Genomic DNA, 14,029 nt, shown 5'->3' with positions numbered 1-14,029 from the left:
CAGAGTTGTCTTTTTCCCCCTCTTTGCAGCTATATAGTAAAATGTCTGTGGACATGTTGGATGCAGTAGAAGTGGAATATCGTGTTCGGCTGGCTGAGCTCCAGAAGACATATAAAGAGAAGCAGAGGGAGTTGAGCAAGCTACAGAGACGCCGTGACAAGCAGTGAGTGCTATTGAATAAAGGTTGTACACATATTGTTATAACCACATTCAAAAGAAATGAATCACACTGCTACTGTTATTACACACTTGCACACACCTGCAGAAAAAAAAGCTCCTACATCTCCAGCCCAGCCAAACATGCATAACCCTTTTATGTTTTTCAGTGAGCGGCAGCAACAGGAGGATGAGAGGCGGAGTCTTACCAGGCGTGGCAGGGGGCGTCCCAGGAAGAGAAAACATTTGGTCACACCTCACAAACTGGACAACAGACCTGGAAAGTGAGTGATGATTTGCAATTCAGCCAATTTTTGCCCCTTTTCTTAGGGTTTTCTTGTATACATATTGAGGTTTTGGCTTCATACAATCCGCCTTGTCTCAGGATGGGGAGGACAATGCAATATTCTGAGGACTCTGAAGGTGGGGAAGGACAGAGGAAGAGGTCCAGGGTGTCCAGAGATGAGGAGGAGACAGAGGCAGGAATTGGGGGAGCGAAGGTGAAAAAGAAGAAAAAAAAGAAGAACTGGAACGATCATGAGCCCTCCACTAGTCATGCTTTGGAGGTAAGCCACTTGGATGATCATGTTTTGAGTTCAATTCAGCAGTGTAAGGTGTTTGTCACTTATTTGTGTTTTTGATTTGTTTCTGTGTGCTTTCAGGTTTTGAAGGCAAAGCACAGCCATGTGTGTGAGCAGGAGCAGCTGGCATCAGACCTTGACAGAGCTCTGTCATTGTCACAGCTCAGCTCACTCAGCACATCCCGCAAACTTACCTCCAATACCAAATTAGACAAGCCTAAGGGCAAGTCTGCCGATGGTCGGATGAAGGTACGCTCCATCCATTCCACTACAAAAGGAGGGAAACACAAAATGGCTGTCAAGGCTTCCACTTCAGAGACCATGCAGAAGGTGAAAGGTCAGAAGAAGACATCTTTGTTCTCTCCTGTGAGATCAGAGCTCAGCAGCTGCTCCAACAGTGAGTACCTGAAGACAAACAATCTGGCAATAATGGTGTCAGGTAGAATTAATTCCAAGCTTTCTTTTCAAACACGATCACCAAAAACACTTTTTAGAAGCACACTGAGTACAGAAGAGCATTTGCATAAGTCTAGTGGTTTTGCACTGGTAATAGTAGTTTGAAAGAAACATCTTAGTCTTCTAATTAGTTTTCCCAAACTTTTAGAGTTTGCTTATGTTGAACAATTTTTATTCTCATAGACATTAAGTTCCATGAAGAGTCTCTTTTAAGTGTTGTGGGTGGCACGTTAGATTATGATGAAAACAAATGTACTGTGGTGTATTTTGAGTGAATCTCGTGGCAGCCTGCTGTCATTAGCACCTAAAGAGAAGCAAATGTAAATTAATTTTCCATGAAAATAGCTAAAAAACAATGCTACATTCAACATTAAGAAAAACCTAAGAATATATCTCATACACAGGGATATCCTCCACCCACTCATGTACTTCTTACAATTAAACTAACCATTTTATTTCATTTTCCGTCGTCAGTTCTTCTTCTAACTAGCACTTGCTAAAAGATGTTTTTCTTCATCTCAACCCCTTTTAATATGCCTCTTATTCTTATACATCTTTTCTGGTCCTGTTGTGCAGCCATTGCGTGGTAGTGGTAGAAAATCTACCACTGGTCAGTTGGTAACAATGCAGGCCCCACAGGTCATGTAGTTATGTGAAGAAATGTGACAAAATGTGGCATTAATTCGATTGGAAATAGCAGGATGGTCTTGATATTGTGGATCAGCAGAAATCACCTTTCTGTCTGTCTTTGTTTTTTATTCCTGTGACCTCATGAATCATTAATCACACTTTCTCCGCACCAGACTCTGATTCAGAGGAGCACAATTCTGCTCAAGGGGGCTGGCCCCCTCTCTCAGGAATGCGTTCCCATGCCAACCTGACCAGGAAGAGGCGGTCTGTGTCATCGCCAACATCCCTGCTGTCCAGTCAGAAGTCTGAGAAGAAGAAACACAAGCACTTATCACTGCTCCTGGAGGAAGCAGGCCTCAGCTCCTCTGACGACTCCTTTGACCAAGGTTATTGACCAAATCTTACAGCCCCTAGCCCCTTGCTGTTGAGTCAGACAATATTGTGTCCTTTAGCCTCGTCACAGCTCGTGTCTTTGTTTGCTTTTTGCTAAGGCCTCTGTTTTCAGACTGCTTTAGCTTGACGATCTCTACCTCTCTTGCTGCTGGCTTCTCTGAAAAGTTGCCTTTTTTTTTAAGAAGAGTTTACCTATTTCGATGGTGTTTTTTATTGCCTGGAATGCAAACCGTTTTTGGAGCATTTGTACATTTGAAAAATTGTGTGAATTGTGAGATTTTGTTGTATTGCAGTTTGGTACCTATAAGCTTTATTAAAGGTGTTGATTTGATTGGTACAGAAAGCGAAGCGCTGTGGTCCTTGTGTCTGCTTCATCTGTCTGTCCGTCTCTGTGAGTCCGTCCAGCTGCCACTGCACCTCACACATCCTTTAGCGCTCTGTTCGTCAAATATCCCTTAAGTTCTGCCGAAAAAGGTTGGGAAAAACTTTTCTATGTAGAAGACTAATTCAGAGCACACAAGAGCTGAATCTGATTGGACAGAGATAATTCTTCATGGTTGTAAATAAAGATAACTTTGATGCTAGTTGGCTGATTTTCTATTTTGTTGAAATGGTTAGCTACATTTACCAGACTAAATGTTTATTGATGATGTGGCCTATTGTTTCGACGATGTGGGGGACGTAAATGAACCAACAATGATTTGTATAAGATGTTGGGGATATTTGGACAATAGAGCTTCTCCTCTGTCTACTAAACCTTCAAATAACCCTTTTCCCTTTTATGTTGCTCTCTCAGACACCTTGCTCTGTCCTCTCACCTTTCCCTCCTCACCCCTTCCCCACCCCTTCCCCCTTCGTCCTACCCATGATGCTTTGAGTGTCTCTCAGCCTGTTCCATGTGCTTGTCCTGCTGCCGCTGCGACATTACAGAAGCTTGGCAAGGAATAGCACAGCCTTGAGCCTGTACTACCTCGCTGCGGCTTGTCTACGCTTAGGCTAAAGCTTTGCTTAAGCTAGACTGTGCTAAGGCCAGCCTACGCTACTGCTGGGCTGCGCTCTCATCGCCGCACTGTCCTGCCCTGCCTGAGGCCACACCCCTGTCACCTGCTCTGTAAGTAGGAAGTGCCCCTCCCACTATTTATTTAAATTTTATTTTTTTTCTTATTCACCACTAACAGGGACTATGCTGAAATTAAACTACATATAGAGAACATTAACTTTAACCTTGATCTTTTCTTGGGGTTTTTACTTTCTTTTTTGAATGGTTTTTTTGGGGTTTTTTTTTTTTTTTTTACTCTCATAAATTAAAGCTCATTAATGGGAACCATGGTTACTCGAACTTCATATGAAGATTATACCAAGGGGCTTCACAGGGCTGTCCTCTCAGTGCCTGCTTGTTGCATCTTCTGCTTGCTGCTGTTGCCACGGTAGATTCACAGTACAACGTGCAACGGAATTCAACTCTCCAAGTTTCTGACTCTTAAAAAAATGAATTAATTGATAATAATCAGTTCATTATGGCTTTCAGGAGTAACTAAACATAGTTTCGCTGATTTCCATCTCAGTGATGCATGAGTACACTGTGCACTGTGACATCACTGTAGGGTGGGTTCAGAGGTTTAAAAGGCTTGAGGAAATCTTGTACTGTGCATTTACCTTCAGTGTTAACACTCTAACCTCTGCTCATCTGTTGCTGTGGATCTAACTGATAACTTCCAGCAACACACAGTTAACAGTATCCTCCAGTCTATATACATCCAAGTGGCAGTTTATTAGGAACACCTGGCTAATACAGTCTGAAACAAAAGTCCTGCAACAAATCCTCCCTTCATTGAGGATATAATGTTTAGTTTTTGTTAAGGCTGTGTTAAAAAAATGTGTATTGATCTGTATGATCATTTTGGAGGCTGCAATTGGTGCTGCTGTTGAGCATTTTGCTATACACAGAGAATGTAGTCTGGATTTACCACCTCTTGAACACAAAAACTAAACAGACACTTCAATGAAGATTTTGTTTACCTGCATTAGTAGATGTTCACAAAAAAAAAAACACAAAACTGACCACTGAGTGTATACGTCTGTGTGTGTTTGCGTGCTGCCTTTTGTGTGCCTGTTAAACTAGGAGGAAAAAGTGCAGTTTCACTTATCTCTGAAGGTTTTTTAAATACAGTAATAAATTTTGTCTGAGTCAGTCTCAGTTCACATGGTTTCAGCAGCTGTTGACTGTGTATGTGGCTCACATGCATGTGGTAAATGACGGTTTTTCCTGCTGTATCTTGCTTACACAGCATAGCAGTGTGAGGAAAGGCTGCAGTGGTTTGGACAGTCTCTTTTCTCTCTCACTGGTGCTTCTGTTCGGCATATGATGTCATTTGTGTGTTCGTCTGTGCCTCAGATGCCTATCCGTGATTGTGTTACTGTAATATCGAGATTGCTGTATAAGAAAATTGTATCTTCATTGTTTTTCCTCTGGTAATTCATCTTCTCTGGTCTTTGTATCGTCAGATGAGACAATTGAAAGTGATTTGACCTTAGACCCATGCCAATGTTTCAGCCACCTTCCCTGGTGAAAATCTTTTCTTTCAAACAGAAACCTCAGCAGACGATGACGATGACAACGAGGAGTCCGACTCGGATGATGGTGGGTGTGAGGAGAGCGGCTTGGGTCTACTGGCCAGGTTTGCAGCGAGCGCACTGCCTGTCAGCTCGGCCCCTTTGAGCCTCCTCCATGACAGCAAACACCACAGCAGGCAGAACACTCTGGGTAAAAACAGACACAAGAGTTGTGTGTGCAACTGAGCATCATAACAGTTTGTGCCAAAAACACTAAGTTTAGAATTATTATTACTTTTCTGGAAAGTAACAAGAAAACGTGAGAAAGAACAATCATTCTCTTTAATTATGTTGTAAGACAAAGTATGAACTTCTGTTTTTTGGGAATTTTTGTGTGGGGTTTTTTTGTTGTTGATTGTTTGTTGCCTCTCTTTTTTTGTTTTTTGTTTTTTTCTCTGCTTTGTGTGTGTGTGTGTGTGTGTGTGTGTGGGGTTGACCAGGTTCACTCCCAGACCATTCATTCAGGATTATGTTATTGATTCATGATTAAATATTCATTCATTTGTAATTGATACATAAATTATGTATTAGTTTCAAATTGATCAATAGACCTATTCGCTGAGATATTGATTTAAAAAAATTTAACACCTTATTTCATTTCATTTTAACTATAGGGTGTGTGTGTGTGTGTGTGTGTCTCGTGTTTATTACAACGTAGAAATATGATTACTAAAATGTGAGTGTTTACATCATGTGACCCTCTTTCCTCTGTCAGGTTCTTCAGAGTGCGAATGGTCAGATTCAGGTTCAGATTTGAGACTGAGGAAATTTCCCTCACTGCTGCACGGCAAACGCTCTGCCCCAGAGCTCCCCCTGTTGCCCCCAGCAACACGCCGCACTGACCAGTCCAGCCCCACCAAGCGAGATGAGTCACTGCCAATCAAACGCAAGCCTCTACCCAAACCACGCCCTTCACCACGGTCACCACGGCGGTTCAGCTTCGACCTCTCCACCAGCCCTGGTTTTGGAGGCTTCAGTGAGGACGAGGGCTGGAACCGGCGGCGCAGTGAGAGGATTTTCCTCCATGACGCCACAACCAGCCAGATGCCTGTGCCAGCCCCTGCATCCACCAGTCAGAACTCCTCCTCCAGCTCAGCTCCTCCTCTCACCCAGAAACCCACCTCCAGACCCAAACCCTCTCTGCCCAGCAGAGAGGCAAAAGATGTGGTAAAAGTATGTCAATAATTCCCAAATTTTGTTTCACTGAGATGAGTTCTAAAACAAAGTCATGCAAACGTTTGTTTTGCCTCTCTCATTTCTCATTTTCCTTGCGCTTCCTTTTACTGTTTCACTCCTTTTCTCCACCTTTAAAGTCTGGGACCCTCACATCCTTTTGTCTTCCTTGACACTTGTGTTTTTGTGTGTGCGTGTGCATGTGTGTATGCGTGCCAGTGTGAGAAAGACATTGTGTTTTAGTGTGTGTCAGAGTGCCAGAAGGGTTTCCCAGTACTTCAGTCACTGGAGCAATCCCCTGCTGTCTGTCATGTTGCTGACAAGAAAGGACAACTGCAGGCAGCCTGGCACCATCCTACCCTCAGTGTGTGTGTGTGTGTGTGTTTGTGCGCGTGCGCACATGTAAAAATCTGTCCTTAGTCCCTTCTCTCATTCATATGAGATTCATATTCATATTTTAACTATGTGTGTGTTGTGACTTTTAAAAACCAGAAAAAGAAGCTAAAGGACTCCTCTCTTCCTGTGAGTCCATCCACTCTGAGCAGTCCAATCACAGACAGCCCTGTACCTCTGAGCCTCAGCCCACTTCGCAAGAGCCAACCAAAAGCCAAGACCAAGGCGAGAGAGGTCAGTCCAATGATGCATCAGTCACAAAATTATTATGGATGTGAACTTAATTATCTTTGAAAGGACAAAAAACCCAGGCATATTTATTTATTAGGCCTAAATGAAAACACTTACTCCTAGATTGGAATGTCCAAGCATTGGAATAATTGGTTTCAAGAAATTGACTCATTGTGTTCTAATTAACACTGTTTTGTTCTTATCTTAGAAAAAGAAAAGTAAAGCTTTGGTTTCATGTGATTTCTGCCAAAAATTTTGCTTTGCTCTCCATCTGCTAGTTTGTTTAGGAAACGCTAAAGGCAGCTGAAATGTGTGCAGGGCTCTGTGTGCTGGTGAAACAGTAGTGAATGATTGTCTGTAATGTAACAGCATAAGTGTTGTAATATGTTACCACTCCCATTTAATATGTTGTGAGTTAATATGTCATGTGTGGGCCTGGTGAGCTGCCACAATTTCATTTTAAATTGGTATTTAGGAGGGGCTTACACTCGTCATTTCCACTGTTGAATATCATTTTGATGCATATGAGGCATGTTTTGTTGAGGTGTATGTTTCTGTTCAGCCCTCCAGGGGGGCAGTGAGTCGGCTGATGGAGAGCATGGCTGCAGACGAAGACTTTGAGCCTAACCAGGACAGCAGCTTCAGTGAAGACGAACTCCTCCCAGCGCAGAGCAACAGTGTATCAGAGCGGTCCTCCACACCTGGTCAGTACACACACACACACTGTAGGAAAGTGCTCATTCACAAAACAACCACGCACATTAAATGATAATGTGCTTATTTATTGCATGCATTGTTGTGTTCAGCTCCAGTACAGTGTGTTTTGGATAAGGATTCTCTGGTGGATGGGCTCAGAGTTTTGATCCCAATGGACGACCAACTACTGTACGCCGGGCATGTGAACACTGTACACTCCCCTGACATGTGAGTGCACATAGGGTGATGTTTTATCTTTAAACAGAGCATCATAATTTATGTGTATCCTAGAACAGAGGAAACACACGTCTCCGTGTACTCCAGTTTTTTGCCTTTAAAGTTTGAAGTTGATTTGAAAAGAAGCACAGTGACCTCTTAAAGAATCCTGTACATTTCATATGAAGAACAAATGATTTTAAAGATCACTCAGGTGTTCATGTAGAGGAGTCCTCTGTTCTCCTAAGGATAGTTTGAAGCTGTCGGAAATTTGTTGTTCTCCTTCCTGTTAGATGAGATGCAGACATTCCAGTAGTTGGTTAGCTTAGCATAAAGAATGCTTTATTTAAAAGCAAACAAAATGAAGGCCTGTTCAGACAGGACTGATATTCCAGGTGCTAGTTCTGCTCCATGCCAGACAACATTTTACCAGAGACAAGTCTCCGTTGTCATTATTTGTGAATGACAGCACATTCCCTGACCTGTGACATATCAGAATCAAGATAAGCACTCACTGTGGGGCAAAGCAACCATTTACACCTCAGTGAAAACTGGTGTGACCAAATACTGTCTAGCGGTATCATTTCAAAAAGATCTAGCCCCTGCATACTGACCTCAACCTTTTGACTCTGACCCTCCTGGGGTGATTCCTCCCTGTAGATACAGCGTGGTGGTGGAGGGAGAGAGAGGGAACCGACCACACATCTACTGCTTGGAACAACTGCTACAGGAAGCTGTGAGTAAATTAGACATATCTGAACTATGGCCCTCCTTCACCTCTATATTTAGAGGTTTCCCATGATATACCACTTTAAGCAGTTAGAAAAGTGCCATTTCCACGTGTTGACTTTTACAACTTTTCTGTTCTGTACGTGCAGATCATTGATGTGAAGCCTCCATCTGTGCGCTATCTCCCAGAGGGCACCCGCATTGCTGCCTACTGGAGCCAGCAGTACCGCTGCCTGTACCCCGGCACGGTTGTCAATGGTACAACAGCAGCAGCACTCAAGCACCCACTGCTTACATTATTTAATTCATAATCCACTCACATGGGCAATTTATATGTTACTGGCAGCACAAACAAATGCAGAAGAATGCTCCTTCAATGGATGATACAGCAGTCTATTATTTTGAAGAGTCGGATGATTATGGAAACATAACTGGCCTGGGCTCTGTTCTTACCGTACAAATTTTATTCACTGAACTCTCCAGTAATGAATAAAATTGTTTGGGTGTGAGAGATATACAAATGAAACACTGATCTGACAGCAGCTGTGTTTGTTATGGGTTTTTTTGTTTGTTTGGCTGTTTGTTTTTGTATTTACTGGCTAAAAGTGTGTCGAAAATCAAACATTCACCTTTGACTGTTATTTTTTCCTCATAACAGGAAGTTCAGATATTGACGAGAATGATGATCTGATCACTGTGGAGTTTGATGATGGTGATACAGGCCGCATCCCCCTCTCACACATCAGACTGCTGCCACCAGATTACAAGATCCATTGTGAGTACAAACACACACATTTCCTCTCATCACACCTTCATATAAAGTCATAGGTGTAGAGCTTATTTTTGGGTTGAATCAAGATGAACATGTGTTTGTGTTCCTTTCTATGACCTCACCAATCTACATTTGTCCATGTCAATGTGTTAAGGATTTTAGTATAAGCATAAAAAGTTATTACTAAAAAGCTGCTACTAATTCTAAGATAGGCCTCTTCTATTGCACTACACTCTCTGAAAGGTGTGTGTGTGCTTATGTTTCAGCAGGAGACCACAACTAGGAACACAAGTTATTGTCATCTCCTGCTGAGTGTTCACATCAAATATAGTGAGGCAAATTAAGCTTCCAAGAAGAGTAGCACTTTACAAAAGATAATTATGTATTGATAACTAAGTACATACTTTACTTTTTTTCTTTCTTTTTAATTGATTTCCGTATCTTAAAAAAATGTTAGATATAAATCAAGGTTATATTCTTGAGAGAAACCCTCTGGCCCTTTGACTATGTCCAGGTGCTGAGCCATCCCCCGCGCTGCTTGTGGCCAGCTGCTCCAGGAGGAGAGTTCGCAAATGCAGCAAAGAGGGTAAAGAAGCAGGAACAAAGTCAGAGGACAATGCTCCAAAGATTAAGGGAAAACCTGGTCGCAAACCAAAACCCAAACCAGGTGAGCCATCAAACTTATTTTCTCTTGCTTTCCACACTCGGTTCTTACCTACGTCCTTTCCTTTACCTCCCTTTCGATGTCTCACTTTATTTACCTGATTTGGTCCACTTGAGCAAACATTACCATTTGTTGTTGTGTATTTGGGAAGTGTTATTTAAAATGAAATTCTTGAAGGCACAAGATGTTTTTATAGAGCCTTGTGGTGATAATCATTGTCCGCTGAACGAACCTCCTACTTAACAAAGCTAATAGACAGGCCAATGAAAGTCCTTACTCTCACTTTGTTGGTTCAATAGGGCTTGAAGGTTGACTTTAGTATCATAAACACTAAAAGTTATTACGAACTCACAAACCCATTGTGTAACCTTTTGATAGATACATTCAGAGTCAAAACTGCACATTTGTGAACTATATCAGTGGAACACCGCATACCACAGAAATGGCTGACCATAAGTGTCAGAGCTGTGAGAATTATTGAAGAAAGAATTTCTAATGTTTCCCACAGGAAGTAAAATAATGGTAGGGGGCTGCTTAAAGTAAAACTAATCCAATGTGCATTAAGTACTGCCATCACTTTTCACTTTATTTGCCTTTTTACTTCTTTGAGTAATTCCATGGGACACGTAAAGGACATCTCTTCACACACTGGAGCCAAATGTGTGATAAAAAAGAGATGGATTTCACGGTTCAGTGCTCATCATGGAAGCGCAGTGTGTTTCTCTCTTGAGTGCTTTACTTATTCACTAATGGCAGATAGACATTTACTTCATTTGTGGTGATGATTAGGAATAATAATAGAATTGGCCTCCATGTGGCTTGTTGCAGTACTTACTTTACCATTAAAGAGTCAAACTCAAAAATGCTGCTATCACGGTCGTCTTTTGATGAGTCTTTTTTTAAAACAACAGAAATAACAAAAACAGGTCAACACTCAGAGGTCTTTCATCAGGCTTTTCTAACTTAACAATGACTGTTATTGCGGATATCAGTTCAGTAAACCTGCTCAAACGTACTCATAAACTCTTTTAATCTGGCTGTAATACATGGCATGTAGCGCGATTTGCTGACACTGCCCTTGTTTCAACTGGATAAGCAATTTTTAAATGCAATCTTTCCATTTCAAAATTGTTTCCTTGCTGATTTGTCTTCCAATCTCAGTATATGAGGCTGCAAAACCACAAAAAAAAAAAAAAAACATGAGGCAGCACAATGAAAATGTCAGCATGTCCAGTGTAAACAGTGTAGTTTGGCACTGTAACACACAAAAATTTAATTTTCCCTTTCTTTTTTTTTTTCTTTTTTCTTCTTCTTCCCCACAGAAACCTCCATGAACTCAGATGGTCGGGAGAAAAATGATCCTCCACCTTCCTCTGTGCAGCCTGCAGAAAGACCACAGGCCCCAGCAAAACCAGCCCAGGACAGGACCTCCTCTATCCAGAAGGCAGGACAAGAGAAGCCCCGTCCTGCATCTCGACCAATAATGGGAACACAAACAAAACCAGGCCGCAAAAGCTCAACCACGTCCCCTACAAGTAGTCCTACCCTTCCCACACCTGGGGCCAGAAAGACCAGCTCAGCCCAGCCTTCTGTGTCTAAACCCGCACATACTCTCCCTCCTTCCCTCTATCCCTCCACCTATGGAAAAGTCCTGACTGTGGATCTGTACAGTGAGCCAAATCTCAGCTCATACAACAGCCAGCGCAGAGAAAGAGAGAATAGCAGCAGCGTCAGTCCTACCACTAACAGACCTATGTCCAGACCCATGACAACATCTGCAGCGCCCAAGCCCAGTGCTTCATCCACACCCAGGCCAACTTCGGCCTCCACACCCAAAATGAAGACCTCCTCAGACCATCACAGCAGCTCCAGAACCAGCCTCAGCTCTGGGCTTGTGTCCAACTCCATTTCCAGGTTATCAACAGGCAAACCCAGCTCCTCACTAACTCCTAGACCTTCGTCATCACCATCATTATCATCATCAGCTGCACCCAGACCCAAACTAAAAATTCCGTCTGATCAGCTATCCTCCAGCTCCAGACCTAGTTCCAGCTCCATTTCCAGGTCCAAACCCAGCACGGGGCAAAGTGATGGAGGATCTGTGGTGAGACGCAAGTCCCTGTCAGCAGAGCCCCTTGTGAAGCTAGACCATGAAGGTGTAACTTCTCCCAAAACCAAGAAAACCAAGGCTTTAATGTTGCTAGAGGGTCGAGGTGTCAGACGAGACCACACCCCCATCACCACAGCCTCTGCTAATCAAAAAATGCTAAAAGCTAAAATGAGAGCTCCTGAGAGAGACACTAACCTGCCAGAGAAAGATGCCACTTACAAGGCACCCATGCTGGTAAAGGAAAAGACAGACAGCCGTGGAAGTGTTGGTAGAGGACAGGAGATGGACACAAGAGAGGAGAAGGTTGAAAAAGAAGAGAGGAAGGAGGTGGAGAAAAGAGAGGAGAGGAAGATGAAAGAGGAATCTCAAAGCAGTAGCAGCTCAGAGTCAGAGGAGGAAGCTGAGAAAGGGAAAATAAAGAAGAAATGCACCTCAAGCTGCTCTTCCTCCTCTTCATCCTGCTCTGGTTCTTCCTCATCTTCATCATCATCTTCATCCTCATCATCCTCCTCTTCCACTGATGACTCGTCCAGCAGCTCAGATGAGGAGAGAACCCCTACACCTCCACCAGGCCCTGTCTCCTCGCCTCCAGCTCAGGACAAACCAAAAGAACAGATGAAAGAAGAAGAAGAGGAGGAAGAGGATGTGAAGAAAGACACAGAGATAAAAGTGGAAGATGAAGAACTATCACTGCCCTCAGAATCTCCCTCACCGCCAACTTCTCCAACTCCTGCTGCTGCTGCCCCCACTAAATCTGGTAAACCAGCCACCGGGAAAGGCTCTGGACAAAGAGGTCGCCCTCCAAAACCAAAGCCCAGTGGAGGAGAGGGGAAAGTGGGGAGACCAAAGCGGAGAGAAGGTGTTCACCTCCCCACCACCAAGGAGTTGGCTAAACGTCAGAGGCTACCCAGTGTAGAGAATAGGCCCAAAATTTCTGCTTTTCTGCCAGCCAGACAGCTCTGGAAGTGGTTTGGGAAACCCACACAGGTGAGGCAAGACAGGGAAATGATAAGAGAAATGAATTGTTATCGCTTTAAAGACACATTCACCAGCATATCATTCCTTTCAGTCTGTGACCAGTTTGTTCTCATTATCCTTTCTAGAGACGTGGCATGAAGGGCAAGGCCAAGAAGCTTTTCTACAAGGCAATTGTTCGCGGCCGGGAGATGATCCGAATCGGTGACTGTGCCGTCTTCCTGTCTGCTGGCCGGCCCAATCTGCCCTTCATTGGCCGTATCCAGAGCATGTGGGAGTCCTGGGGCAGCAACATGGTGGTCAGGGTCAACTGGTTCTATCATCCAGAGGAGACGAACCCTGGAAAGAAACTTACAGACAAGAAGGTAGTAGAGTTTTTATTAACAAAGGTCAAGCTGTGAAGTGAAAGAATAATTATACAAAAAAAATTATACAATTGGAAAAAGGAACAAAAACATAAGTATGTCTGAGTCTCAGTTTGAGGTGTTATTTCTAAATTTAAGTCTGGTTTCCTCTACAGAACTGGGATCAGATCTGTGGCCAGTCTTTACCAGCAGCTCTGCACTCTTCTATCCAGAGGAAAGACTTCATGGAGGTATGGAAAATTGGTTATTTTACCTTTTTATTTTCAGTTCTGCTCCTCAGGCTTTGTACTTTTCCCTTAATTTTCCTTCATTTGTTTAGGCATTTATTGTTTTCCATAATTCACAATGAGTGAATAAAATAAATGAATATGTGTTAATTTATTCTATTTATCTTTCAGTAACTTAAATCATTTTTTAACACTGTCACAGGGGTTTGGGGACTTTTCAAAAGGACTAAGTATCTTTTAAGACATGCATTGTAAGAACTGATACCAAACTCAACCCTAGCCCATTCACATGCTCACACTGGACACAAGCTAAAAAGTTTTTTCTTTATGTTCCAGTTTTCCTCCAAGCTTGTGTCTTTGTCAGATGGCACGCATCTTAACAAATGTCTATTTTATATCCTGGATTTTGTACCTACATTAGATATATAATTACATGGGTCTGTGCGGGTCATACTGAGTATCCACATACTGTCCTATAGACTTCTGTAGCATCAGTGTATGAAGTCTTGTGATATTAGCAAAGCATTATTAGTCAGTAGCATAACACCACCAACATTTCATTTACTGTCTTAATTTTTTTTACATTAGGAGAAATTAGTCAACTATACACATTTAAATAAAATAGCAACTTTGTGTTGTTTGTTTTATG

At 42.7% G+C, this 14,029-nt stretch overlaps 1 protein-coding gene across 1 annotated transcript in view; it reads left to right on the top strand.

Moving 5' to 3' along the window:
* The window catches only part of tnrc18 (trinucleotide repeat containing 18), a 47,529-nt gene that overhangs the window by 29,249 nt on the left and 4,251 nt on the right, over positions 1-14,029 (top strand). The window contains exons 13-29 of the mRNA XM_029507631.1: positions 30-163; positions 327-440; positions 542-722; positions 819-1,134; positions 1,997-2,209; positions 4,807-4,980; positions 5,545-6,002; positions 6,495-6,629; positions 7,189-7,330; positions 7,433-7,550; positions 8,199-8,274; positions 8,417-8,525; positions 8,926-9,042; positions 9,554-9,706; positions 11,026-12,800; positions 12,917-13,153; positions 13,309-13,383. Of these exons, the coding sequence (XP_029363491.1) occupies positions 30-163; positions 327-440; positions 542-722; positions 819-1,134; positions 1,997-2,209; positions 4,807-4,980; positions 5,545-6,002; positions 6,495-6,629; positions 7,189-7,330; positions 7,433-7,550; positions 8,199-8,274; positions 8,417-8,525; positions 8,926-9,042; positions 9,554-9,706; positions 11,026-12,800; positions 12,917-13,153; positions 13,309-13,383 (4,527 nt within the window). The remainder of the gene's footprint in view (positions 1-29; positions 164-326; positions 441-541; positions 723-818; positions 1,135-1,996; positions 2,210-4,806; positions 4,981-5,544; positions 6,003-6,494; positions 6,630-7,188; positions 7,331-7,432; positions 7,551-8,198; positions 8,275-8,416; positions 8,526-8,925; positions 9,043-9,553; positions 9,707-11,025; positions 12,801-12,916; positions 13,154-13,308; positions 13,384-14,029) is intronic.

This window comes from Echeneis naucrates, chromosome 8 (assembly GCF_900963305.1).
Source record: "Echeneis naucrates chromosome 8, fEcheNa1.1, whole genome shotgun sequence".
Classification (NCBI taxonomy): Eukaryota; Metazoa; Chordata; class Actinopteri; order Carangiformes; family Echeneidae; genus Echeneis; species Echeneis naucrates.
The sequence above is the reverse complement of the archived record's forward strand: the minus strand, read 5'-3'. Positions and strand labels throughout refer to the sequence as shown.